Genomic DNA, 26,179 nt, shown 5'->3' with positions numbered 1-26,179 from the left:
ATGTGCAGTGGTTTCAGGAGACCAAAGCCGTATCTTTGGACTTCTCGATCGGGGAAAGGGGGGTGTAAATTGGACAGTTGAGTGCTCGGAGCCCTTTGAGTAGAGCTCCTTGACGATACACTTTGCTACTATCTATACATACGGCTAGACTCAGATTAGGCAAGTCACAATTATTGCTACTATAGAGTTTACTCCGAGTGTAAAATATCTTAGACATTCTTGAAATTTCTGGTCCGTCACGTTTCTCTATTTGGTTTCGAATTGTGTCCAATTGTTCTTTTGCTTGTGTAGCTTCCATCTCTTGTCCAGCACTTACATCTTACGCGGAGCTTCACTCTTCACCTGTAGCATCTTTATGGCCTTTTTACCCCACATGAAATGTAATGGAATGATTGTGTATGAAGCTAATGGAGTGAGTAATCGGGATTTCAGGGATACCTTCGCAAGGTGATTGATAAGTCCCAGTGTGGGAAAATAATATTTAGTTGTGTCTAACTGTCTAATGTTTCTAGATTTTAATTTTTTTAACTTTGTTTCTCTAAGCTCTGGAATATCCATGCTTATGTGCACCAGCCCATGCTTGATCACTCACTGTGCTGGTATCGGTGATGCTCTTTCTGGAGTGGAAAAGCGTGCAGAAGTGCCAGTATGAACAAGCGAGGCATCTGCAGACTGCCGTCCGTGCAGGGTCCTGCCATTTTGAGTTATTCTCTGATTTGAGGCCAGCCAGCAGGCTGGTGTAGGAAGAAGATTCAGAATGGTGAGATCCTATGCGAGAGTCCGCACTTCAAAAATTTCAAACCCAAAATTGTTTCTAGCTGCACCCTACATGTGTACAGACAAAATGCATGGGAGCTTCTTTTTGGCAAAGGTCCTTGGCATGGTTCTTAGCAATGTTCACACTTCAAAGTAGAACTTTGTTCATTCTCTACACTCTGCTCAGAAATGGGGGAAGGAGGACTGTCTGGGCTCCGGTGTCCTCTTCATCCTCTTGCTTTGTCATAATCACCAACCATCCGCTTGAGGTGAAAGAGCTTTTTCCGAAGGTGCTTGGTCTCCAGTTTCTTTGTCTGGTAGTCTGGAGTCTAGAAGAACAAAAAGAGCTGGTGAGCCATCAAAATCATTTCGTCGTCACACGATTTCCTGTGCACCACAGCCACCACGGTATGTCGACAGTCACAATTCTTTTGTGTTTTTTTTTTAAGGGAAGTGACCTCTCCTCCCTCCTCACCCACTGTGTTCTCCCACTCTCTCTTTTTCATTCTTGCCAGTTCTATCTCTTTGTAATCTCACATTCTCACACCTAAAGCAGGACAGGGAGAGAGAAACCCCATATTTTTTCAATGATCACTGCAAACAAAAGAGTCTTTCATGCCCCTGGCACAACAGCTGCATTACCTCTTCCTATTTCACCCGTACATTTAGGGCCAGGAATCCCCAGAAAAAGCCTTATCAGAGTTCCTAGGACCAAGGACTGAGATTTAGGGAGCTTGGACCGAGATCTCTGGCACGCAAACTGTTAAATTCAATGGAAGTGTTAATAATGTTCCCCCAAAAAAGAGACTCACTCCCAGTGAGTAAGACTATACTCAGAGGTGTGGTTTCATGCCACACGAGTAAGACTGTGCACTAAGAAGTGAGACTTACACCCGATGAGTGCCAGAGATTACCCAGAGCGTGACCGTGAGCTCCAAGAAGTGAAACCCATACCAGATGCCTTACAATGCTGCAAAGCGTGGGGAGTCTTGAACCCAATGAGTGAGACTGTTCACCCAGAAGTAAAACCTGCGCCTTATAGCAGACATTGGGCTTCAGTGCTTGAGACTTGCACCCAGTCAGGGAGGTTGAGTGGCTTTCCATTTGGTGTCTATGGTGTCTCCTTCTTTGCTAATTCTCTGTTGTCTGTTCCTTGTTGCCATCACATTCCTTTTGTCAGTGATGCCCACACTCGACTCCTGTATCTCTCATGTTCTCTATATTTTCTTACTCTAGGCTTATTGCATTCCAACTCTACTCCATAAGTGCCCGTCTCTCATGCAGTGCGTGCTTCTAACAGATTTCAGCCTTTCGATGTCTGGGTTTTGGGGAACCAGAACAGAAGCAGTCAAGCAAGGAGTGTAACTTAAATTATGTATCTCAAACCCAAATAATCACCCACTAAAGCCGAAAAATGCTGAGCCAAGCCTCAAGTCCAAGTCCTTACCCTACATGCTATACAACTTGTGACTGTAAAGTAACGGTGACGTTACGGTTATGCACAGATCTTTGCAGCAGTTGTACTGAGCCATTATACGAGGTTTACATGTACGCATAAAAAGATTGTTGCAAAGGAATTTCAAGTTTTTCTACAACATTTCTTGCAGTTTGTTTGCAATTAAATATTTTGTTGAAGAGAATGAAATACAAACAGTGACACCTGGGAATATGTTACACTCTCGGTGTTCGGTAGAATGCTTATAAAACTCCTTTAGTGAAATATATCCTGATGTTTTGCTGTAGATGGCACAGTGAGCAAGTAATAATTCTTAGAATCTTCTGTAAGATAGTATATATGCAAATGGTCTGTCTATACATCAGTTTTTTTTTTTTAAACAATAGATTGGGGAGTGGGGAATACTGTAGACTGTAGAGCAAGACATTTGCAGAATTCTAGTTTACAGTAGTTCAAGTGACATACTTACTCTTTTTAAATCCTTTAGTCTGTTGTATTCCTCAGCCACTCCCTGCAAATAAAATAAAAACATGCACATGTTTACTTTTATCTATGCTTGCGTGGGACATAAGCGTGTACACAAATTATGGAAGCTGCCCAAGCCCCTCAAGTTCGTGCACTGGAAGCTCGTCGAGCCGTATCTACTTGCTTCATCTCCCCAGCTCATCGTAGTAATCAGACAAGCAGTCGTCACCTACATGAAGCCTGCACAGCTGAGGCAACCAGAGTGCAACATTTGTTACACAGAGCAGGCACAGCACAAGCAGCAGCAATACATGTTACCGTCACATTGAGAAGATATAGCACAGGCAAGCTTCCTTAACACATAGAACATGTTCAGCACTTGCAAAGGCAGTTCACCCTTTCGACACACAAACACAGAACAGGGGTATCATGGGCAGCAGTCCAAGCTTCCCTCAGATGCAGAACAGGTACATCATGGGCAGCAGCAGTACCAGCTTCCCTCCGATGCAAAACAGGTACATCATGAGCAGCAGTAGTGCAAGCTTCTTTCAGACACAGACAGGTATAGAAATTGTAGAACTGAGAGCATGGTAAAGTTAGTTTGTGATCAAGTTGTCCAAACACTGTGCTAACCGGCTGCACTGTGATAATGTGAATCTCTACCGGTACCTGGTACTGCAGACTATTCTCGGACAGGCCATCCAGCTGCTTGTTGAGCTGGTTTATCTGGTCATTGATGTCATCCATCTCGGCGCACATCTGTTTGTAGTGTTTCAAGTCCAGATCAAACTCTCTCTTGTACTCCTGGCGAAGCTCATCAGTGGTGATCGGAGGGTAGACACTGCCAAGAGAGACAGGGGAGAGGTGAGGGCATTGTAGCATACGACAGACTTGGTACTTAGTAGGAGATTCAGTTCAGACCGTCTCACAGGACAGACCCAGAGCTTCATTCTACGGTGGGAGAAAGCAGGCGCGGCCATGACTCGAGCCACTGGTCACACGCTTAGAGGAAGAGGGAGCTTGAAAGAAAAACTTCCTACTCTCCAAGTCATACTACATCTGGTATTAGCCTGTACAGAAACACAAAAGCTGCTACTACAGGTTCCTTGAAAAGGAAAATGGAGTGTTGCCTTAGTCTCAAATATGAAAAAGTAGATATTAAACTTGCTTATAGTAGGGAATCGCTCCTCCTTGGCCGGTGTTCAAGAAAGCAGATGAGGGAGGATACTCTTCGGCGACCATAACACAAATTGAGCACGCGTCTCATTGAGCGTACCAAGAAATCAGACCTATTCTGGATTTAAAAAACAGTTCACCATTGAGTACCACCAGGCCTTGCCTCCGAGCCTGCCACCTGCTCTGTCCCTCCTTTGAACTGGTGTTTGCAGGTGCCCCTCTACCCCCAGCACCCCCATTTGTGGGGATCAGCACTTAGTTTGCCTCAACAAACTGATTCAGAAAGAAAGAGAAAAACTCAAAAGCGGGAAAGAAGAAGAAAGAGAAAGAAGGAAAAACAATGAGAGAGAGGACGCAGGGGTGAAAGAGAACCTGAAAGAGTGAGATAAAGGGGCAGTGAGTGTCGCGTGGTGGGTTAAAGCGGCATGACCTGCAATCAAGGCTATGCAGCCTTAGTATTCGGCACCACCGACCTTCAGTGGTGTCACCTACTAGCTTCTGAACAAAACTCTGGGCCCCAGCACTTTATTTTGTACAAATTAAGCACTGCATCTGTATAACAGCTCAACACACAGACTGTCCTGGTGCTCTTCCATCTGATTTGCATGTTCTATAGTTGAGGGTCATCTGGTTGACCTGTCTCCCAGTTGCCAAACATCGAATAAATTCACAATGTTGACCAAATGAGCATAGTCATCAGATGGGTCATATTTGAGCAAACTCTGAGGGCGCCAGCTGTGTTATTGCGAGACCTCATTCACTCATCAGCTTTCTGTGTAAACATTGTTATTTGGACTCTGAACAGCCACATCTGTCCCCTTCTAAAGAGATGGCAGACATCTCTCTTCATACTTGTAGAAGGCGTGGCTGAGACCATCACTACCTTATCTGTTTCCTGCTATTGCGTCAGGGCCCAAGTCCACAGTACTGCAATATCTGTTTAGCTCCACTGGCAGACTTATGGACCCTCCTTCATATATTCACCTATAATGTGTTTCTTTTACTCCGTCCTCTACACTCACCTTCCAGGAATAAAACAGAGTCAATCACCCTGTTGGAAAACAGAGATCGTGCAGTGGGCCAGTGCCTCTGAAACCCTGGTATGCTGCGGGTGAGTAAGGCACCATGCAGGAGATGCCGGCCAGAATGTTTTGGTAGAAGCCACATTGAAAGAATGTGCCCGAGGACTGGCCAAGCTTAGCTTCTTAGATACTTTATGGAACAGGGTATGATTTCTGAGAAGAGCTTCTTAGATTAATGGAGGTACTATGGAGTAACATGTGACCTCTGAAGTTTGTAGTATAGCCCTGTCGGAACATCATGGACTAGAGTGAGACCTCTGATTTGCATTGCTTTATGCAAGAGGAATCTCGCGCCTTAGGGGAGACCTTTGACCTGTAACATTTAACCCTGTAGGAAGGTTAAGCTGTAAGGTGTAGCCTCTGGCCTGTTCTAAGAGGACACTTGGCCACTTCTTCCCAGACCAGCCCTCTCTGCCTCACAGGATGCTTGTGAAGTACAGACCTGTCCCACTCGGTCTCATCGCGGTCGTCTCCGGACTCCATGGCCGTGGTGTAGTCCGTTTCATATTGAGATTCGTCCAGCTCAGGGTTGCGTCTCTTGCGTCTTCCCCTGCGAGCTGCAGGCCTGCTAGGGGTCTCTTTCTCCTCAGTGGTGGTGCTGAAGGTTCTTGCAGGGTAATCTCCTGCTGTTGGGGTGCTAGAGTGGAAAGAGGGAAGACATTACCATCATAAAAGTGAGTCTCCAGAAGGAGCTGTCCTAGAGAACACATTGTGAGGCAGGGATACCTTTCCGCAGGAGATAAATCTACTTGATCATGCTTTCCTTTCGAAAAGTCATCCATGTGTGCTCGATAATGCTGTATTGGAAGGATGAAGCCCAAACATCTTCACTTTGGTGATATTTTGAGGTCTGACCTTCTACCCATAGGTGCCTGAGTGGGCAAAACATGCCAACATGAGACACTTCCAGGCACTGCCCTGTGTGGGCCTGGTTAGGGATGGCTGGAGAAAAACCTTTTGTGTGAGGAAGTGTCTATGCAAGTTCTGTGCTAGTTTGTGGAAATTGACATGGAAGAAGCTGAGTGTTCAAGTGTATCATTCCGTAGAAGTCCTATGTGTAAGTGAAGCTTATAAAGCGGCCTGTATCTAAAGGGGTTTTTGAGAAGGGCAGTTTCACTGCTACTGTCTGCTCTGTGTGTGACAGAAGCTTGTGCCGCTGCTGCTTCGTGCCTCCTAAGTCTATGTGATGGAAGCTTGTGCTAGGGCTCCTGCTGTGCACGGTCAGTACAAGAGAAGGTGCACTGCTGCCCAGGCTCTGCCCAGCCTTACAAAAGAACCATTTTCACTATTGCTGCCTCTGCTGTAGGTGCTTGCCCTGCTGTCCCCCAAGCTATAAGTGTGGGATGCTTTTAGTCGTATTACCTGCCACGTGTGGTACCTTATCTGTGTAGTAAGGCCTTTGGAACAGCTTCTGCCCAAGGCACATCTCAGTGTGTTTATGCTGCATGTTTGCATGTGGGAGAAGCTTGGACAACTAGGGCCCCATCCGTATGTCTTCTGCAGCACTTTCTGCTCACATCTCCCTTTTCTTTGCTGTAAACGAACTGGTGCTGTACAAGCTCTATGTGTATATATATATATATGTGTGTGTGTGTATATATATACGTGTGTGTGTGTACATCTTTGCATTTGCTTTCCTATACTTAACTTCCTCCACAGTGTCACCAACCCCATTGCCATTCGACACTTCGTAGGCTTGTTACCTTATTTCGTGGTTGACAACCAATACATTTTTACTGGCTTTTGCACCAATTGTTTACTTAGCTATTTTTGTACATATCAGCTTGCCACAGTTTGATGCCAGACACGCTCTACCTGCACACACTCTACCTGCACACGCTCTACCTGCAGGCTCTACTCTAACAGAATGTAGGAGTTGAAAGATTGGGTGTACCGTACCAGGATATATAACAAAAGCTGGCATCGAAGAAGGCCATGTGCAGGATTAGCAATTTATTCTCGCTTGATGCTAGCTGGAACACCTACCTGGTTAAATCTCTTTGGTATCTTTGTTTCGGTCTCTTGTTTTGTGACATACACATGCATACTCCTCACTCATGTCTGTCCCAGGGGATCTTCATGCCCCCAAGTCCACGCAGCTGGTGCCATTCGTGCCAGTTTCTTAACTCTACCGGTGCCCACTTTCCTTTCTGCCAGTCACTCACCTGCTGCTGTTGTGGTAGCTCGCTGTGCTAGTCGGGCCGAAGTAGCCATTTTCCTTCACCTTGTAGCTGCTGCCAGTATTGATGGTGTTGGCGGCGTTAACTGGGCTGAGTGGCTTCTCGGAGTAGGTCAGGGTGGCTGTGTCGTCAGGGGTCCCCTCTCCAACATTCTTCACCTGGGAGGAAAGCAAGTATCCCATTGAAGAAACAAAGAAGGCATTCATAGGAAGAGAGGGGCATACTCACTGATTCAATCAATCGAGAATTTGTAAAGCATGGCTAATCACCCATAGGGTCTCAAGGCGCTGAATTCTGCTGCTGCCTCCATTCTGGAGTGAGATCCTCAACAAGGGGAGAAGGTGCCAGTTAAGGCATGGTCAAAAGGAATTTTTAATCTATGAGGCATGTTATGGCGGATGGATACATCTTTTTTTTACACAAAAGTGCAATTGTTTGAACAAGAGATTTCTAACTCATCACCTCATTAATCAAAGATCTTTGCCTTAGAAGATGTGACTACAAGTGTTCCAGCTAGCTACTAGTTCCCCTGTTCTCCGTTATAACTCTTCAAGGCTGCTCGACCACACTCTACCCCCTAAAAGAGCACCTTGGGATTGCTAGAGTAAGCCCATTATACATATCGAGATATATATATATATATATATATATATATATATATATATATATATATATATATATGTCTAATTCACTGAAAAACCAAAGGTTACATGAACGTTATTTTTAGGTTCTGAATTTACACGTACAAAACTGTAGAAATTCTGTAGTTATAGGTACCTCAGCTAACTATAACTGGTGCTCCTGTAATGCACGCTTTTTGACCTCACATATTACATCACTCATTACATGGTCAGTGACATCACTGATGACATCATCCTCACAAACAGTCATACACCCACTCATTTGCTGATACAGACTGTTGTATACCCACACACACACACACACCTACTCACATACTTATTCAGAGATGCCTAAGAGTAGTGATATACAGACATTAATTCAGTCAAACAGCCACTGACACTCACCCATACACTACTGAGGTATTCACACACTCATACAGTTACTTACACACCCTCTCATACACCCACTGACACACTCACTCATACTCACGCACCCCATTAATAGATCACTATTGTAGTGACACATCCAGTTAATCAGCTGTAGAAACACTGACACACCCACACACTCACCCATACAGTCACCAACACAGTTACTGACTCATTATTACAGTCACCTACACACTCAATCACTCAACTGTACAACTATTCAAACACCAACTCACTCTCATAAACAGGCACTTACATACCCACTCTGTTTTTATTGATATTTGGTCTCAAGTGAACCAATATGTACATATTCAGGTATTTTTCTTAACTGAAGTGTCTACCATTACTCTAGAATGTGTCTATTCTGTAATATATGTTAATAAATCTCCATGATTTCATGTAGCTGCTCAAAGTGCCATGCTAGGCAATGCATCTGAGTCTCAATTGTTAGAGCACCTTCGTAAACAACACTTTAAACAAATGGAAAAGAGATGACTCACCAGCAAGGACATGACCAACAAGACCGCATTCGAGACAGCCCTCAACTTCTACCACAGACAGTTGAGAGAATCGAAGAAAAGTGCCTTAGCCTCCCGTATCGAATCAAGCTGTAATAACAGCAAAGAACTCTTCAACATCGTCAAAGAATTCTCCAGCCCCTCAGCTGCTACAAACATTACCCACTCACAGAAACTCTGCGACAACCTTACAAACGTCTTCTACGACAAAATTGCCAACATCTACAGAAAGTTCAAACCCCAGCCCAAGGATACAGACTTCTTTAAGCAACGCAATGACCTCGCTACCACCACATACATCTGACTAACCAAATGGAGCCAGCTCACCCCACAGGACTCCACCTCCATCACGAACTCGGTCCACTTAAGGTCCCAACCGACCCATGCCTTCACCACATCTTCAACCTAGGTGAAGCCAGAATCAGACACATGCTCACCACCTCATTCAACACTTCAGTTGCCATGGCCACCTTCCCCGAGGACTGGAAACATGCAGAAGTCAACACCCTGCTAAGGAAACCATTGGCAGACTGCAGTGAGCTCAACTACCGACCGATCTCTCTGCTCCCGGCCAAAGTATTAGAAAAAGCCATCAAACAACAACTCTACTCACATCTGAAACGGAACGTCCCACTCAACTCCTCCCAATCCAGATTCCACAGCACCGAGACAGCCCTCATTGCGGCTACCGACAACATCTGAGCCCTACTCGACCGAGGAGAGACACCGGCTCTGATCCTCCTGGACCTCTCAGCAGCCTTCAGCACAGTCTTCCACCACTCACTCATGACAAGGCTGAACAACAGAGGCATCCAAGGAGCCGCTCTCAGCTGGATCACCTCATTTGTCACCAGAAGACCGAAAAAAGTCTGCTTTCAGCCCTTCACCTCCAAACCCAAGGAAAACATCTGTGGAGTACACCAAGGATTCTTGCTCAACCCCACCCTCTTCAACACTTACATGACACCTTTGGCCAGCATTGTCAAAGCCTAGAAACTCAACATCATATCCTACGCCGATGACACACAACTCATCCCCTCCCTCTCTGAAGACACCACCAACAGCAAAACCAACTCCCACAACTGCATGACAGACGTCGTGAACTGGATGAAGGACAACTGCCTGAAGCTCAGCACAGACACAGCAGAGGTACTGATCTTAGGAAACAAAAGCTCCCCATGAGATGTATCCTGGTGGCCCTCAGAACTCAGACCTACGCTAGGAACCCAGGCATCATTCTGGGCAACAAACTAACCATGTCTCCTCCTCCTGCTTCTTCATCCTCTGCATGCTTCATAAGATATTCAGATGGCTACCTGTAGTGCTTTCCTCTTATTTAGTTTCTAAGCACTAACATAACACAACAGAAATGCACTTCTGAGGTCAAAGAAGACTTTTATTGTTGTTAATTCTTCCCCAACCACAATATTTTATGTATGACGAATTAGTAGCTTTCAAGTCCGCGTTAATCAAACAAAATATATCAGTTTGCAATATACACAGCAGGTTATATTTATAAGATATTGAATGCAAAGCAAAACAAATACTTCACCGTGTGGGAATTATCTACAGCTTCATCTTTCTAAGGTCTGCAAGCTGATGACCCCTGTCAGCCGCGAGAAAGAGAGATTCATCTACCCACACGGGATTGCTGGTAGCCTGCGCCAAGCTCCAGCACGAGGTCCGGCAGATTCGAATCTGACCCTCTGCAGCCTGTTACATTCGTTACAAAGGTGTGCCCCCTCCTCTCAGACCTGGGAAACTGAGCAAGCCTTTTGGAGACTGGCCAGGTCTCCAAGACTACTCCTGTTCCCAAGCTCAAGCGAAGAAAAAACAACACCCATGTACTCTCTCTTATCATGTCTAGTCTACTGTGAGAAAAACATCTTGGTTCTCTGGTGCAAAAACACAGCTTGGAAAAATACAGCTTGGATTCTCAACTGCAATGTCTAACTCCACGTTAAAGGCAATAGGCAGCTAACCTAAATATCAAATGCAATGTCATGTTAAAGGCAATAGGCAGCTAACCTAAATATCAAATGCAATGTCTAGTGTCATGTCAAAGCCAATAGGCAGCTGAGCTGAATACAAAATGCAATGTATAATATCATGTCAAAGCCCATAGGCAGCTGAGCTGAATACAAAATGCAATGTATAATATCATGTCAAAGCCAATAGGCAGCGGAGCTGAATATAAAATGCAATGTATAATATCATGTCAAAGCCAATAGGCAGCGGAGCTGAATATCATGTCAAAGCCAATAGGCAGCGGAGCTGAATACAAAATGTAATATATGATATCATGTCAAAGCCAATAGGCAGAATATCTAATAGCATGTCAAAGTCAATAGGCAGCTAAACTGAATACATCATGTCAAAGCCAATAGGAATGCAATGTCAAAGCCAATAGGCGGCTAGACTGGATACAGCATGTCAAAGCCAATAGGCAGAATACAGAATGTAATGGCTAATGCAATGTCAAAGCCCATAGGCGGCTCAACTGAATACAGAAAGTAATGGCTAATGCCATGTCAAAGCCCATAGGCGGCTCAACTGAACAAAACATACCATGTGCTACTGGTGAACATTGAGCAACTAATATGCGCAGTGGTGAAACACAAAGTCATTGGTCAAAACAAAACTTATCAAATGGCAGTACACTACCCCAAAGCTCAGGATGCACCATCATCCAGGCGCTCATCTCCAACTGACTCGACTACCGCAGTGCTCTGTGTGCAGGGATTGCAGCTCACCTCCTCCTCTGACTACAGATTATCCAGAACGCCACAGCCTGATTTGTCCTAGCTCTCCCTAGATCAGAGGTTTTCAAACTTTTTAATGCCACGCCCCCAGGTGGAAAAAACTCATTGGGGCCCCATCAGAATTTTTCACAATTATTCCAATAAGTTGGCAATGTTGAAATATGTCTAGGCTTAATTAAACACTTCAGTTAAGTTCGGTTACCTTTTTAAAAATGCAATACATTTTTTTCTGTTTAAAACAAAGATCTGTTATCTGCATAATAATTCTTTTGACCAGAGCTAGTGGGGCCCTCCCCCCCGTTTGAAGACCCCCTGTCGAAGATGAACCCACATCACCCCCTATCTTGGAAACTCCAATAACTCCTTGTACAGAAAAGATGTAGTTCAAGCTCTTGACCCATGCGTCCAAGGCCCTACACAACTGTGGACCCACCTACCTGAACTACAGGCTGAACTCCCATCAGCCCACCACACACCTCTGCTCAGCTTCCCTTTCTCTAACCCCCTCCCCCACATTCGACGTAGCAGATGCAGAGGTCTCTCCTTCTCCTACTTAGCAGCGAAGACACGGAATGAGCCACCCTTTCATCTCTGGACCTCCCTGTCACTTTCAGAGTTCCGAAAGTCCCTTAAGACACGGCTCTTCGGCTAATCAACTGGACTCTGTCAGCATATGGATACCCTCATGGGTGACAGGAAGCACTCTAAAATATACTGATCAATTGATTGAATGCCCTATGTAGCCGAGATGGCTGAGGGTATGCTCAGGCGTGGATCACTGTGCCTCTGGAGCCAAGCCACACCCGACTGATGAGTCCTAATAAGGGTGAACCCGCTCCTGGGCTGCTTGTCTTTCAGTTCAGAGAGGACCTGAGCTGGCAGTTCGGCTGGACTATTCCCACTGGAGCAGGTTCAAGACTGATTTGAGCTTGCCAAGCCAGGCTGTCACTCGATGACTGGCTGTCGAACACAGATCTCTGCCGCAACCTAAAGGCCTATCTTACCAGCTGGATAAAATGATTTAATGTGAACAGTTCATTCAACAAATGAAGCTGTTCTTAATGTTAAACATTGAGGTACCTGTGTCAGGTTCATGAGACATTGCCCCGTTTGTTTCAGTTGAAAAAAGTGCTCATCCCAGGGTAGGTCTTACAACATATTATAAATATTCTAATGAATATTTGAAAACATCATTACAAGTAGTGAATGCCAATCAGTCATTTGGTGACACATTGTTACAGACTAGAGCTTGAATTTCCATTCAAATGTAATTTAAAGTTCCTAACAAAGAAGTTGCTTTCTTCGTCTTACAAATTATTCCTCTTCTCTGACGGTAGTACCAACTCTTCTTCATCAACCGAGATGAAGAGATACATTCATTTCCTTTCCTCCTCTCAATCCTGCCTCTCTTTTGGGTTGTTTAATGCTTTTTTTGTGGTGTTAGTTTCCTTGTGGGTGATTTGACTGTGCTTTCCAGTATTATTTGCAGATACACAGATTTAAATACTGGTATCTAGTATGAAAAGTTGGAGGTACCTGCAGGTCCCAGTAATAGCTGAAGGCAGTGACTGGCACATAGTTGTAAGTGGGAGCTTGAAGGGATCACGTGGTGTTCATAGATTTCACAAGAAATCTCAAGAGTTGTCGGTGGTGTCTATAGGTACCAGAGGTGCTGGTGGTGTTGCTCACAGGTATTGTTGCGGTTCTTACAGGTAAAGTTAGTTGTGCTTGGAAGTGCTGATGGTGGCTGTCATGGGTACCACAGGTATATTTTTGTTCAGCATAGAATGTGAGCCTGAATGAAGCTTGATTGTGAGTGAAAAGAATTAGGTAAAGCAAAGGCAGTTTGGGTCTGGCTTCCTTGCTCCATTTTTTCAATATATTTTATAGCCGTTTAGTTGCTCATTGGCTTAGTCCCAGCCTCATCCTTAGAACATGGTCTATAAAGAGGACTAGAGATGGAGGGACTGTGCTTTCCTGAACCTTTATCCTCATGCTGCAGAATAATGCAGATGGTCCTCCAGGGAGCATGAACATGGACAGCAGTGTCCCCGTTTGCCACACACATACTTCCCTCTGATAGCCTCCTGCCAGCAGCTCACTATGAAGAGTTCAATAACACCTGGAACTACCTGTTGATATCTGTGCAAAGAAGGGGGAGATACAACACTTTAAACATATCCACAGTTTATAACTTTAGGGATGTGATCTAGGTTTGGAGGAATAAGAAAAGAGACCTTCATCTCAAGTTGTCATAATCAGATGTGGTCCAGGTTCGGAGGAGCAGGAAGGACGTCTAACTCAAGATGCGGTCAAGTTTTGGAAGAGCAGGAAAGAGCCCCTTATGTCAAGATGTAGTCCAGGTTCAGAGGAGCAAGAAGAATGCCTTTATTTAAAGGTGGCAGAACCAGATGTGGTCCAGGTTATGGGAACATTATATTTGGGGGAGAAGGGAAGAGGCCTTTATTTCAAGTCAAGATAGTAGAGTCAGGTATGTTCCAGATTATCAATCATTCTGTCTCTAACATCAGCCATTAGTTACTGGGCTTGTCTGACGAGAATTGGGACTGAGAAGGATGGATGTGGGTCCACGTGTCAGAATAGTTCCTCTACCCACTTCAACCGGTGAGGCACAATTAGTGTGGAAAACCTTGATGCACTGCTAGCCTCTCACAGGTGGGACGCGGTGGTCTGATGCAAGCCCACGGAAGGACTCTGAACACCAATGATGGAAGGGAGGACAAAGCCAGTTGGCTTTGAAGTCCTTGCACTGAATACTAAGCCATTTGTATTCACTTTAGGCACCAATCTCATCCTCAAGGAACACATTTGCCCCCCCAAAAAAAAAGTCAGAATAGTACCTAAAGAAAGATCAACTGTTTCTTTCAGAAAGCGACTTTAGAACTGCAGTTCAAGCCCTTGTATTCTTGCACTGGGAAGGGGGTAACACCCTGCTCCATGGTCTCCCAGGCTCCTCACTTGCACCACTTAGGGGCGTCCTACACACCGCAGCAAGTCTCATCCAAGGCCTCATAAACTCCATCACTCCCACCCCCCGCCTCTTGCCGGTGGCTCTCAGCACAGTCAGGACACCATCAGACTACAGGCAAAGAAGTGTAAAAAAAAAAAAAGGAATAAACATGGCAACAGACCTTTTTCCACCCCTGCACCCGGGATGTGGAATAACATCCTCTTATTCATCTGGACCGTCTCAAGGCTGTTCCATGTTAGGAAAGAGTTTAAGGCTCGACTTTCACCACATAAACAGAGTACTTCTGCTTCCAGAAGCCAGATCCCTGACCTATCACTAGTGCTTAATTTGAGCCGGTGGTTTCTGGTGGTAGGCACAGCATTTAATTGTCAACACCGGTGCCTATGACAGTCTGCCACAGGGTGGCGTTGTCTGACTAATTTAGTGACAACCACAACAACAATTAATTATTTATTAAATACTTTAAAAAAAATTACTGTTACCTTACCATAGCTTTGGGGGCCTGAAATAGTCCGACTGTCGGACTTGCAGGAGAGCGATGGTTAATAGCTCTGTGGTTACTATCATTGGCCGGGGCAGTGCGTAGTGCAGGCTGCAATAACCTCCTAACGAGAGCCTTGGCACTTATTTATTTAATGTTTTCACAAATTAAGCTCTGCCTAACACTCATTTCTGTATCCTTGCCTTTGATCTTGTAAAGCAGTCCGTTGTCTTTGGCTAGATTTGCGCTACACAAACACCACATATATACGAGTCCCACAAAAAACAAAAGGCGAACACAATGTTTGGGGCCTGTAGACAATAAGAAAAGGCCCGATCATGGAAAGAGATAGTTGTAAATGGAAAGTTGGGAATCCTAATGTAAATTGAAAGAAAGAGGATGTCCTGTCTGCTTCCGCTCTCAGAAGGATGGCGGCACAGGCAGTGTGCAGTCTGCCTTGGTGCAGTCACAGCCAGGGTGAGGCTGCCACCGATGAGGCAGGCACAGCGGCGTAGCTTGATCAGTAAGATTGAGGGGGTGGGGGGTGGGCCTCGGATTTTCCGACAATCAGACTGGCATGTAATGTTTAAATACATTATACCACAAGCAGGGTGCATGAGAGGGGCCTACGGGGCAGTGGAAAGGGAGAAAAATGTGGATTGATGGGGTACTAAGAGAGAAAACATAATATGTTGTAAAATAACCAATATTTTTGAGAACTTTAAAAACAAAGATGGAGTGTGTGTGCGTTTTTCTCTGTGTGTATGTAAAAATTCCTGGTGAAATCTGACTGACATCTCACAATACCCAACTGAAAGCACCTGTACCAACTATTTAGCACAAAAAAATATTAGCTGGGGTGCACCCCCCCCCCCGAACTAAGCTCCTTCGTTGGTAGGTGAGACGCACACTGACTGCCCACATAAAAGTTGTGAGCTCCCGTCTCCCCACCTCTCTGCCCCCTCCCTCCTTTGCCCCAGCCTTTGTCACGGTTCTGCCTTCGGTAGGAGATGATTAACCCAACCGAAACCACCTTATCACAAGTAAATATTACTGGACGGGAGTAAAGAAACCACAAGTGCTTGATAATGACGAATGTGGATTCCCCGTTGCAGGGAGTGCTTCCTGCCGCCAGAGAGTGCTGCCACCATAGTGCGCTGGAGAGTGCTGTAGAGTGCCCTGGAGAGTGCCACTGCCCCATCAGAGGAAGAGTACACATCTGACAGCACCTTCTGCCACAAGATGGCGCTGTCTGTTACCACGGAGTGCTACAGGGGCTCTGTCTGATCAAGAAGAGGTTGCTTTCCAACAGAGGGGGAAGCACGGCGCGCTGCCTTTGGGGAGCAGAGTCTGCCAGCAGGGGTCCTCTCTTTGCAGTGCTCTGTCCTGGTCTGTATTTGATTTGTCCGGTTGCACGAATATGTTGCTCGTGAATGAATATGAGATTAAAAGATGTCCGTCTTATTGGCTGCATTTACTTTGCCTGTCTTATTATTGTCTGCTGGACCACTGGCGTTGTTTTCGCTTTGTAAATAAAAAATATGTTACCTGTTGTACCACTGCCAGATTCCAACATTGGAAATACTATTAGTCGTGTGGCCAGCACACGTAATAGGTACAAATATACATTGGCATATGGAATATATTATAGCGTGTTCAAACAGTCATAGTGTAATAAGGATGTTACGTTGGCATGAATAATGGTCATAACTGCAATAAGGAGAGATCAATGAAACATAAACAATCGTCATGTAAGCCCAATAAAAACCATTATCAGAAATAAACTTTGTGTTTCTGCATTCCTTCATACACTTGGCATTAGACTGTAATGGTCAGAACAGCCCCTAGAGGGCACCACAATAAAAATAGCATTTGGGAGAAACATGTTCATGTAACCATATAGTGAGCCACTAGAGGGCACTTCCACATGGAAACAAAATGGTAGAGAGCATTGCAACGTAACTATAAATTCAGCCCCTAAAGGGCATAGTGCATTACACAATTTCAGACCTAGCAGGGCAGATAGATATTATTAAAAACAAGGCACTTAGAACACAAACTACTCCCAGCTGTAAAACAAAAGTTCCAGCCATGAGGGAGCTTAAAGAGACATTGAACAGTGGGAGAGGTTATGATTCTGGGGCCTTCCAAACCTATTGTGGGGAGCCCAGAAGATGACCTGGACAGAAAAAGCATGTTGTGCTGAACATTGCAGTGGTGGCTGCATCGTCCTAGGACTACCACAAGCGGATTTATGGGCAAAAATGTTTTGAAAAAGAAATGCCCCGCAAAGCATTATGGGTGTGTTTCCTGAGTGTAGTGAATATTGTAGTATCGGCTCTCCTGCTGTGCCAGGGAGAGTCACGTTGAGGATTCTCTTGTGCTTTTTCTATCTAAAAGGCCCAGTTTGTATATTTTTCAACTGCTAAACTAATGTAGTACAAGCATCACACACGGAGTGCAGCATAAGGGAGAAGGATGTGGCGTAAGGGCCGGAGCTGCTGACTTTGGAGCTGGGAAACCAGGTTCGAGTCTCGGCGTCAGCTCATCACTTAATCTCCCCTTGCCTACCAAAAACGAATGTGTCTTTGTGTAATATAACCAGTGCTTATGTAAAGCGCTCCAACTTTCAGTGCAAGTTTGTGCTATATAAAACTGCAAAAAAAATACTAATGCCCTATAACAAGGAAGAGGAAGAAATAATATACCACCACAGAGCACGAAGCGGAGGGGCAAAAGAAAAAAGTAGTGCGCCGAAAGTAAGGTATATGGCCGTTCTTGCAATAATCGATGTAACAGGGTCAGGCTCCAATGCGGTAACTAAACAGCCTCAAGGTGGGACAAAAGTAAAGCATTTGCCTAACAAACCAAAGGAATTTTGAAAGGCAGGCCAAGGAATGAATGAAAGTGATGGGTTTGTGATGGGTGTGGTGAAAGCCCACAGAAGCAGATTACATGTCAAGAGACTGCTCATGTGCGCTGCCTAGGCTGGACCTAAAAACGAATCTAGAGATACCAGAAAGAGAAAAGGGGACTGTCTGATTTACCCTTCCCCAAGCCAGCTGGTCTCTTTTAGGACTGGCTGGACTGCTCAACTGCTAAGGGCCAGATGTAAAAAGGGTTTTGCGACTCGCAAACGGCGAAAAACACCGTTTGCGAGGCGCAAAAGCCTCTCCGGTATGCAGAAATGCATTTTGTGAGTCTGATTCGACTCGCAAAATGCATTTCCGACTCACAAATAGGAAGGGGTGTTCCCTTCCTATTTGCGACTCGCAACGCTATTCAATTTCATTTGCGACCGCAAAATCGGTCTCAAATGAAATCGCAGTTACCATCCACTTGAAGTGGATGGTAACCCAGTCGCAAACGGGAAGGGGTCCCCAGGGGACCCCTTCCCCTTTGTGAATAGAAACAAAAATAATTTTTCAGAGAAGGCAGTGGTCCTATGGACCACTGCCTGCTCTGAAAAATAGCGAAACAAAAGGTTTCTTTTTTTTTTTTTTTAAGTGCAGCTCGTTTTCCTTTAAGGAATACGAGCTGCAGATAGAAAAAAAAAACTGCTTTATTTAAAAGCAGTCACGGACATGGTGGTCTGCTGTCTCCAGCAGGCCACCATCCCCGTGAGTGCCCATACTCGCAATGGGGTCGCAAACTGCGACCCACCTCATTAATATTCATGAGGTGGGTCTTTGCAACCCCATTGCGAGTTGCAGAAGGTGTCTGAGACACCTTTCTGCATTCCAAATTGCGACTTGCAATTTGAGAGTCGCACGGACTTGCAAATTGCAAGTCGCAATTTGCTTTTTTGCTACATCTGGCCCTAAGTCTTTAAAATATACAAAACGAGCCTTGGTTCTCCCGAGGGAAGAACACTCTCTCGCCTCATGGCATTGGTTATTTGCTGCATCATTCCGCCCGCTTGGAAGGGCCACCATTGGAATGCAAGAGGGACTATTTTACATCTGAAAAATACACTCACTCATCACCTTGTTTGTCACGCTCAGTTCCTTATCTCCTATAAACATTCACTACTGAAAGCAACCCTCTTTTGCTGGGCATTTTCCCAGCACCGACAAAGCCAATAGTAATCAGCTTTTGTACAACAAACGGCACCAGCATTTATGTTTGCACGTGTTAGCACATTCGAGCCAGAAGTATTGGTTTGCAAATGCTGTTTCTAAATCAGAATCAGCCATAGGCAGTTCTGTCTTGCATCCTGCATCTCTAGGCATCCCAGGATAACCATCATGAGCAGATCGAACCCTCTGGGAATCTACAAGGAACAGTATACGTCTTCCTGATCACCAGAAAAGGCTCTGTTCTCACACAGCTCTCTGCATTCACAAGGGCCTGGTATATGTTTAGATTTATGCTGCTTATATAGCGCCCCCTGCAGGACTTGCTTGCTTCTAGCCGCAGAAGCGATGATGTGGAATATATGACAGTGGCTACAATGGGTGAGTTCTGCTTCTGCAAGGTAAGTGGACGGGTGTGACAGAGAGGCCAGGATAGATAGTTCAGGATGCCTCATTGCACTGGAAAGGAGCATCATGTATTTTATGAATCTCCCAGTGATATCAGGTAGTCAGTGATTTTTATTTCAAGTTTCTTCTAATGATCAAGCCGGCTTTTGCCTTTCTCAGTCACGGCTCACAGCATGCAAAAGGGGCGGGGTGGCGGGGAGAGATTAAATTAAAAATAATATATATATATATTTTTTTTAAACCACTTATCTCCACCGCCGCAGCGCTCCTCTGTTGGCTGCAGGCACAGGCTCCCAGCCTGCCCTGCGCCAACTGTGACTATGCTTAGAGCAGCATTAGGATTGGCTGGGAGCGGCCAGGCAGAGTGGGAGCCTGTGCAGGCTGTCTCCAGCCAGGCAACTGTGTGCGCCAGAGTTTCATCACACAGCAGTGGTGCATCTTCCTAACTGGTCCAGACCCCCTCAGCTCTCCGCTTCTCCGATACTGGCCCTCTGGGGTCTCCACACCACACTCACCCATTCCTCCACGTTGGGGCCCTCCTGGACCGCCGCCAGGGGCTTGTCCCAGTACACGTTGGGCTTCCCGTACCTCCAGATCTTGTGACGCGTCTTGTGCGCAAAGTAGCAGCTGACGGACAGGAGGATGGCGATGATGAACCCGCAGACGATGGCGATGGCCTGGGACAAGGAGAGAGGCGGTGGGTTAGAGAGAGTAGAACCGACAGTGAGGAAGGAGGAGAGAGACAATGAGTAAGAGAAGAAGAGAGAGAGGCAGGAGAAGAGAGACAATGAGTAAGGAAGAGAGACAATGTATCAGAGTATGGAAGAGACAGTGAGACAGGAGAAGCCAGAGAACGAGTTAGAGAGAGTAGAAGTGACAGTGAGGCAAGGACACGAGAGACAATGATTTAGAGTATAGAAGAGACAGTGAGAGAGGGAAGAGACAGTGAGGCAGAAGGAGAGAGACAATGAGAGTATGGATGAGACAGTGAGGCGAGAGGAGAGAGACAAATGGTTAGAGAGAATAGAGGAGACAGAGTGAAGTGAAGAAGGGTAAAGCATCAGAGAGAGACAGCGAGGCAGGAGGTTATAAAAGAGATTACGTGGGAATGTAGGCGGAGAGGAAGGAGGGTGGTTTGGGTCCCACAGACCGTGGTGATTCCCAGGAGAGGATGAACACAGACTTTGGGATGGGGAGAGAAACAGAACGAGAGGGAGAGGTAATGAGAGCGGATGAGTGGAAGAAGAGTCTGGGGGAAGACTTGTGGGCAGGAACCCAAAACTACTGCAATTCCCATAAAAGTCCAGAGGAGTTGTTCAAAGTGAGGGGAAAGCAAGAAAGTCAGAGCAGGGGAGAGACTAAAAGGAGAACTAGAGAAAGAATGTCCATTACAATGGGCGTCATCCCCTGGTTTTCTCTCCCCCACACCTCTCCTCCACTGCCCCCTGAGTCTGTGACAGATGCTCAGATGCATAAGAGTAGCCCTTGGCTAATAAACAAATGAATGGGTTAATCTTCCGATTCTCAGGGACTTGTCCTGTTACAGACACAAACACTAGAAGAAGCACTGGCAAAGTCCACTCTGGCTTTTTGTAAAAGAAAGACTTTGGTATGAGCTGGGTGATGTTTTGAGTGTTGCCACTAACTGGCCTAGAAAGAAAATCCCACAATAGGCACCACATCTTGGGCTACCGCAGTATTGATGACAAAAGCATCACCCTCTTCCAGAGCAGACAGCATTAACAGAGTTAACTTACCCCCAAAATGTTATGAGTAGGAGCCAGAAGTTGAAGTGTGCATCGAAAGTGGTGACCTTAAAAGTCACACATGGAAAATATTACACATTGTTTACTTTGTCAGCATTGCCCTTGCATCTTTAAGAAAACCCTAAATAGTTAGATCCAACAATACTATATCATGAAGCAAAGTGAAATAAATGAACATGTGATGGAGATTAGTGAATCACGCCATGACATTAAGGCAGGGTAAGGCATCCACACTACATGCACTTCCACAACAAAAAAAGACTTCAGTCAGCAATCAAACCACCTTCTATGTCAGAAAAATAAATACACCAAAGAGCACACACCTGACCTTACTTACAAGCCGCAGTCTAACAAAAGAAGAACTTAATTCACCCATCACCAGACCTTGATATGAACGCAAATAGGACAATGTTAATAACTTTAAAGTGCCTTGATCTTTACGGATAGACCATCCTCCCGGCCATGAAAACACATGGGAGCCTATGCCCGAGTCTCTCTCTCTCTGTACTGCCTGTTGAAGAGTTAATAACATCAGGCCGAAAAAGCTGTTTCTAGCCAGGCCTAAGGCAAATGTTGCTCAACGTCATCTCTGCGCCAGGCCCCTCGAGGCTCAGCTCTTTCACTCTCAGTCTAAAGTAAGAGAGCTGTCCTGTGGACACCCCCACAGCACGATGTTGCCTCCATCCCGCGCAGTTCGCGGTTTAAGTTGATAAAGAAAGCGTGTCAGTGTTTTTTTAAGCAGATAAATGTTTTAATATGTCACAGTGGATCAATATGTAAATATTTCAACTTGTATTTTTTAACTTGTATTTTTTGTTTTCTCGAGAACCCTATTCACGTCTGGTCATCCTAATCACAGGAAGTGTCAGCCACCTCCATCCTTTGATCTGTTGCTGTGTGATTGTCATTCTCCTTCCGGCCACCGCAGCAGGGAGCATGTGGACGTGGGTCAGCCCTCTTCAGCCATTGGCTAACTTCACAGTGAGTGAAGTGCGTTCTGCCCTTTCACAACCAACCCATGCGCACACAAAGTAGTTCCCTTGTATAACATGGACTTTTATGACAAAGTGCGCTTTTTGAGACAAAAAAATATTTTTATGTTTGCCCATTTTCGTAATATTGGCACACCCTAGCCGACTTCATCAACAATACAACTTTACAGAGGTCATAACAAAACGAAAGAGGCATTGACAAAGCCAAAAGGCTAGCATCCAATGGTGACTTATTGGACAATGCTAGTTTTTCTTTTTACTGGCGCCAATTTTAATTGAGGTTTACTTGTGTGAAAATGTTCTGTCCTACTATGATTTAAACGCAGCACTGGTTTGTCTGTTTCAAATGCATGCACGTTCATTCTCTCCCTCTCTCTCTCCCAATTGACACAAAAACACTCCGAAAGCAACATGCCTTTAAATTAAAGGCAGAATTTACTGACTGTGCCCCAAAAACACATTGGACAGTTAGTTTGGTGTTCATGATGTTAAGGGTTTCCGCACAATGTTTGTTGGTTGCAAATAGGTATAACTTTAAACTGAAGACAGAAATAAATCACCCTCAAACTGGGCACCTGAGGTGCAGGCAAAATTAATAACTGCTATTAAAAGTTAATATATTTCAAGTTGACATAAAAATTAACAAGAATGATAAAAGCACACTTACAGGCTAATCGCTAAAGAGAAAGGAACTATTTTTAGGCGATTGTGAGCAATGCACACAGGTTTTGTGAAGTCACTCAAAGTGAAGGGAGCCAATGGGTAAAGAGGGCTGGCCCACTGCCCCATGCTGCGTGCTGTGGTGAGCAGAACCAAAATGTGATTGACAATTTAACACACTAGTGGACGAAACCTGCTGAGCAAAAGAACCTCAATGTATGTATGTTGTATGTGCGCTATGAACGGTGTACAAAAACAATGTTATAGTGCGACAGCTAAAACTGTTTCAAAGGCCAGACCTAGAAATGAACAGAATACAATCAATAAAATGCAGGAAAGAATAAAACAAATTAGCAAGAAATAATAGAAGAAAATAGCCAAATACAAAGCACCAGAGCACCAGACACTTTTTGGGGCTTGTGCAGCTATGAACTATCATTTCACCTGTGGTATGTGTTTAGGAGTGCTGATGTGTTCTTCCGCAGAGGTTCTGTAAAACAGTAGAGAGTCAGGAAGTCTGAGGTTGGACAAGCTGACATATGAGGTTCTGTCTCAGACTCAGGAATACTCAAGCCTCTTATCTTCAAAAACAATTTGCTCTTAACACTAACTTCCTGTTTTTTTTAATGTTTAACTTTTTTTCTTCATCCCACATGTATCCCTTCTATACTGTTTGCCACATACAGTGAGTGAACTCTTAGTCAATATTTTTGTTATTGACAAACCCAATAACATCGGCTGAACATTTTCCATGAATACTACTTTTGAAGGTAATTTGGTCAATATTTGAGATTTATCAGTGGATGAGAATCCATGGCTCTCTCACAGGCTTTGACCATCTGACTCCAGAAAAACAAAGGCCCAGATGTACAAAACTTTTTAGCAGTCGTAAAAGGTCCGATTCAGAGAATCAAGCCATTTGCAACCGCTAAAAACAATTTTTGGATATACAAAGGCCCTATTTGCAATTCGGTAACCTATTACCAAATCACAAATATGGTTTGCGAGTCGGTATTGGGAAGGGGCATGTTTTGGGGGATTCTTACTAATACTGAATCGCACTGGTACATGTGAATGTTTTGCGACCGAAATGTGGTCGCAAAACATTTACATTTTACTGACTCCTTGAAGGGGGTGCTAACTGCCAACTCTTAAAAAAATGGACAAAAAATAAATTTTTCATTTTTATTTTTGAAACGCATCCCATTCTCCTTAAAGAAAAATGGACTTCATTTAAAAACAAATTGCTTTATTTAAAAAGCAATCACAGACATTGTGGTCTGCTGACCCCAGCTGGCCATCCCTGTGATTTTTGCAACTTCCCAAGGTCACAAAGCGAGACCTACATCATGAATATTAATGAGGTAGGTCTATTTGCGACCCACTGGGAAATCACACAATGTGTCAAACACACATTAGTACATGGGTGTTTGCAATTTCCTAATTGCAAGAATTGGCAATTATAAAATCGCAAAGCCAAACCTAGGTACATCTGGCCCAAGACCCCTTCTCTAGGTTAAATCTGGTTTTCCCTGAGAAGTGAATATTACTAGGCATGGATAAGCTGTTTCGCTGTTCACAGTACTATACAATACAGGTTTGTTCTTTGCTCTAGTACCTTTGTCCTGGAAGCTCACGTTGTTATCCCTCTTCTAAAGAAGCCCTCTGCTGCTCCAGACAGCCTTACTAATTATCGTCCTATCCCCTTTTCCACTTCCCATTACTGTATTGGAGAAGCAACTCGGATCTATCATTACATCCTTTCTAGGCTCCAGTTCTATGCTTAACCCAGTTCGGGCAGGTTTTCGGACACTCCATAGCTTTGAATCTGCCCTGACCGAGATGATCGATGCACTTCGTTGGACACTGGATGAAGGTGGCCGTGCGGTACTCATTCTTCATGGCTATTTGGGCACATTTGACACTATCTCTTACAACATTCTGTTGATTTGACTATACAACTTTGGTATTCAAGTCCCAGCTCAGAACTGGTTGAGATCCAACCCACAGGACCAAAGAGAAGTAGTTAAGATCCCTGCATCTAGGCCTGGAAACCAAAGAGTCCCATTGGGCTCTTCCTTAAGCTCTACTCAATCATACTTGATCACGTAACACAGCTTCACTTTGGTGACCTATGCGAATGATGCAAAATTCTTCATCTGTCTGATTGGCCCCTATCAGTTACACTAACAAATAGGTTAAAAACGGCCTCTCTAGCATTGACTCTGTGAAGAGTACAAAACGCTAAGATTAAACATAAGCAAAATGTAAGTAATTGTCTTAGGCTGTCCACAAGATGTTTGTTCTTATACTTGGTGGCCCGAAAATCTGGGGTGTCCTTCTCTTCTTAATTTATATGTCAGGAGTTTGGGTGTCTGACTGGTCAAATCTCTCACCTCAACCTACAGTGCCATAAGATCAGGTCTTCATTTTTTATTCCTACAAATTGCAAAGAAAAGTAGCCCTTGTTTGCCTGTCAGATCTTGTAAACATGTGGTCCTGGCCACAATAATGTTGAGATTGGATTATTTCCACAACCTGTTCCTCTGTTTATCTAAAATTAGATCCACCGACCTCAGCTGACTCATAATTGGGTTATATGTGATCTTTTTAGTCTGGAAGGAAGAACGCACAATTCTCCAAGTAGACACCAACTAACACCTGTTTCCTATTGAGCAAAGATTGTTGCTTTAATCTCTCTGCCTTGCCCACCGGTTGGTTCATTGTTCTGGCTCTAGCCACCTTCAGAACAAATGATCGGTCCATCAACTTAGCAGAACTCTACCTTCCCCAATATTGGTATTTTCCATAGATTCACATGCTTGAATCATTCCCAGTCGTCAAAATGGGAGTCCTACAGTATCATAGTAAGCAGTATATATCATTACAATTGGCGGTAAAGCGAATGCAAGATTTCAGCTTAATAGCCTTTCCATGCCTTTCAAAAAAGGACCAAAGTTGAAGAGTGACCAGTCAGGCGACAACACCCTTAGAACACTCCCAAAAGAGGCATCTTCCCTCAGATTTTCACCACAAGTTGTGTGTGAGGGCTTCTTCCTGAGCTCTGCTCAGTTTTTCCTGATTTGGTGATTTCCAAATTGGCCTCTCTCAGTTCCAGCATGTCAGCACTGGCTAAGAGAGGCCTCTTCAGACCTTGTACCAACTGTGGTAAGAAGAGACTACATTTGGAAGATCCTTATAAAGAATGTGTATATTGTCTTCATCCATCCCACAAGATAAGAGACTGCAAGATACACAAAACTTTTTCTACAAAAACCCTCAAAGATTTTGAGTGAAGGCTTTTATTATGGCTACAGAAACTCAAAACCAAGACTGTCGTAGTTTCTGAGGAAGAAAGCAGTG

General features: G+C 44.6%; 1 protein-coding gene across 3 annotated transcripts in view; it reads right to left on the bottom strand.

Moving 5' to 3' along the window:
• Nucleotides 1–536: 536 nt before the first annotated feature.
• The window catches only part of LOC138267584 (occludin-like), a 57,681-nt gene continuing 32,038 nt past the window's right edge, over nt 537–26,179 (bottom strand). The window contains exons 3-8 of one of the 3 annotated variants that reach the window (XM_069216641.1): nt 19,914–20,075; nt 7,101–7,273; nt 5,378–5,572; nt 3,347–3,518; nt 2,682–2,723; nt 537–1,085 (exon numbers count right to left, since the gene is read on the bottom strand). In XM_069216641.1, coding sequence (XP_069072742.1) covers nt 984–1,085; nt 2,682–2,723; nt 3,347–3,518; nt 5,378–5,572; nt 7,101–7,273; nt 19,914–20,075 — 846 coding nt within the window. In that variant the 3' untranslated portion in view covers nt 537–983. The remainder of the gene's footprint in view (nt 1,086–2,681; nt 2,724–3,346; nt 3,519–5,377; nt 5,573–7,100; nt 7,274–19,913; nt 20,076–26,179) is intronic. The other 2 variants (XM_069216642.1, XM_069216643.1) reach the window with 2 other exon arrangements.

This window comes from Pleurodeles waltl, chromosome 12, assembly GCF_031143425.1.
Source record: "Pleurodeles waltl isolate 20211129_DDA chromosome 12, aPleWal1.hap1.20221129, whole genome shotgun sequence".
Classification (NCBI taxonomy): Eukaryota; Metazoa; Chordata; class Amphibia; order Caudata; family Salamandridae; genus Pleurodeles; species Pleurodeles waltl.
This window is presented reverse-complemented; position numbering and strand designations above follow the sequence as displayed.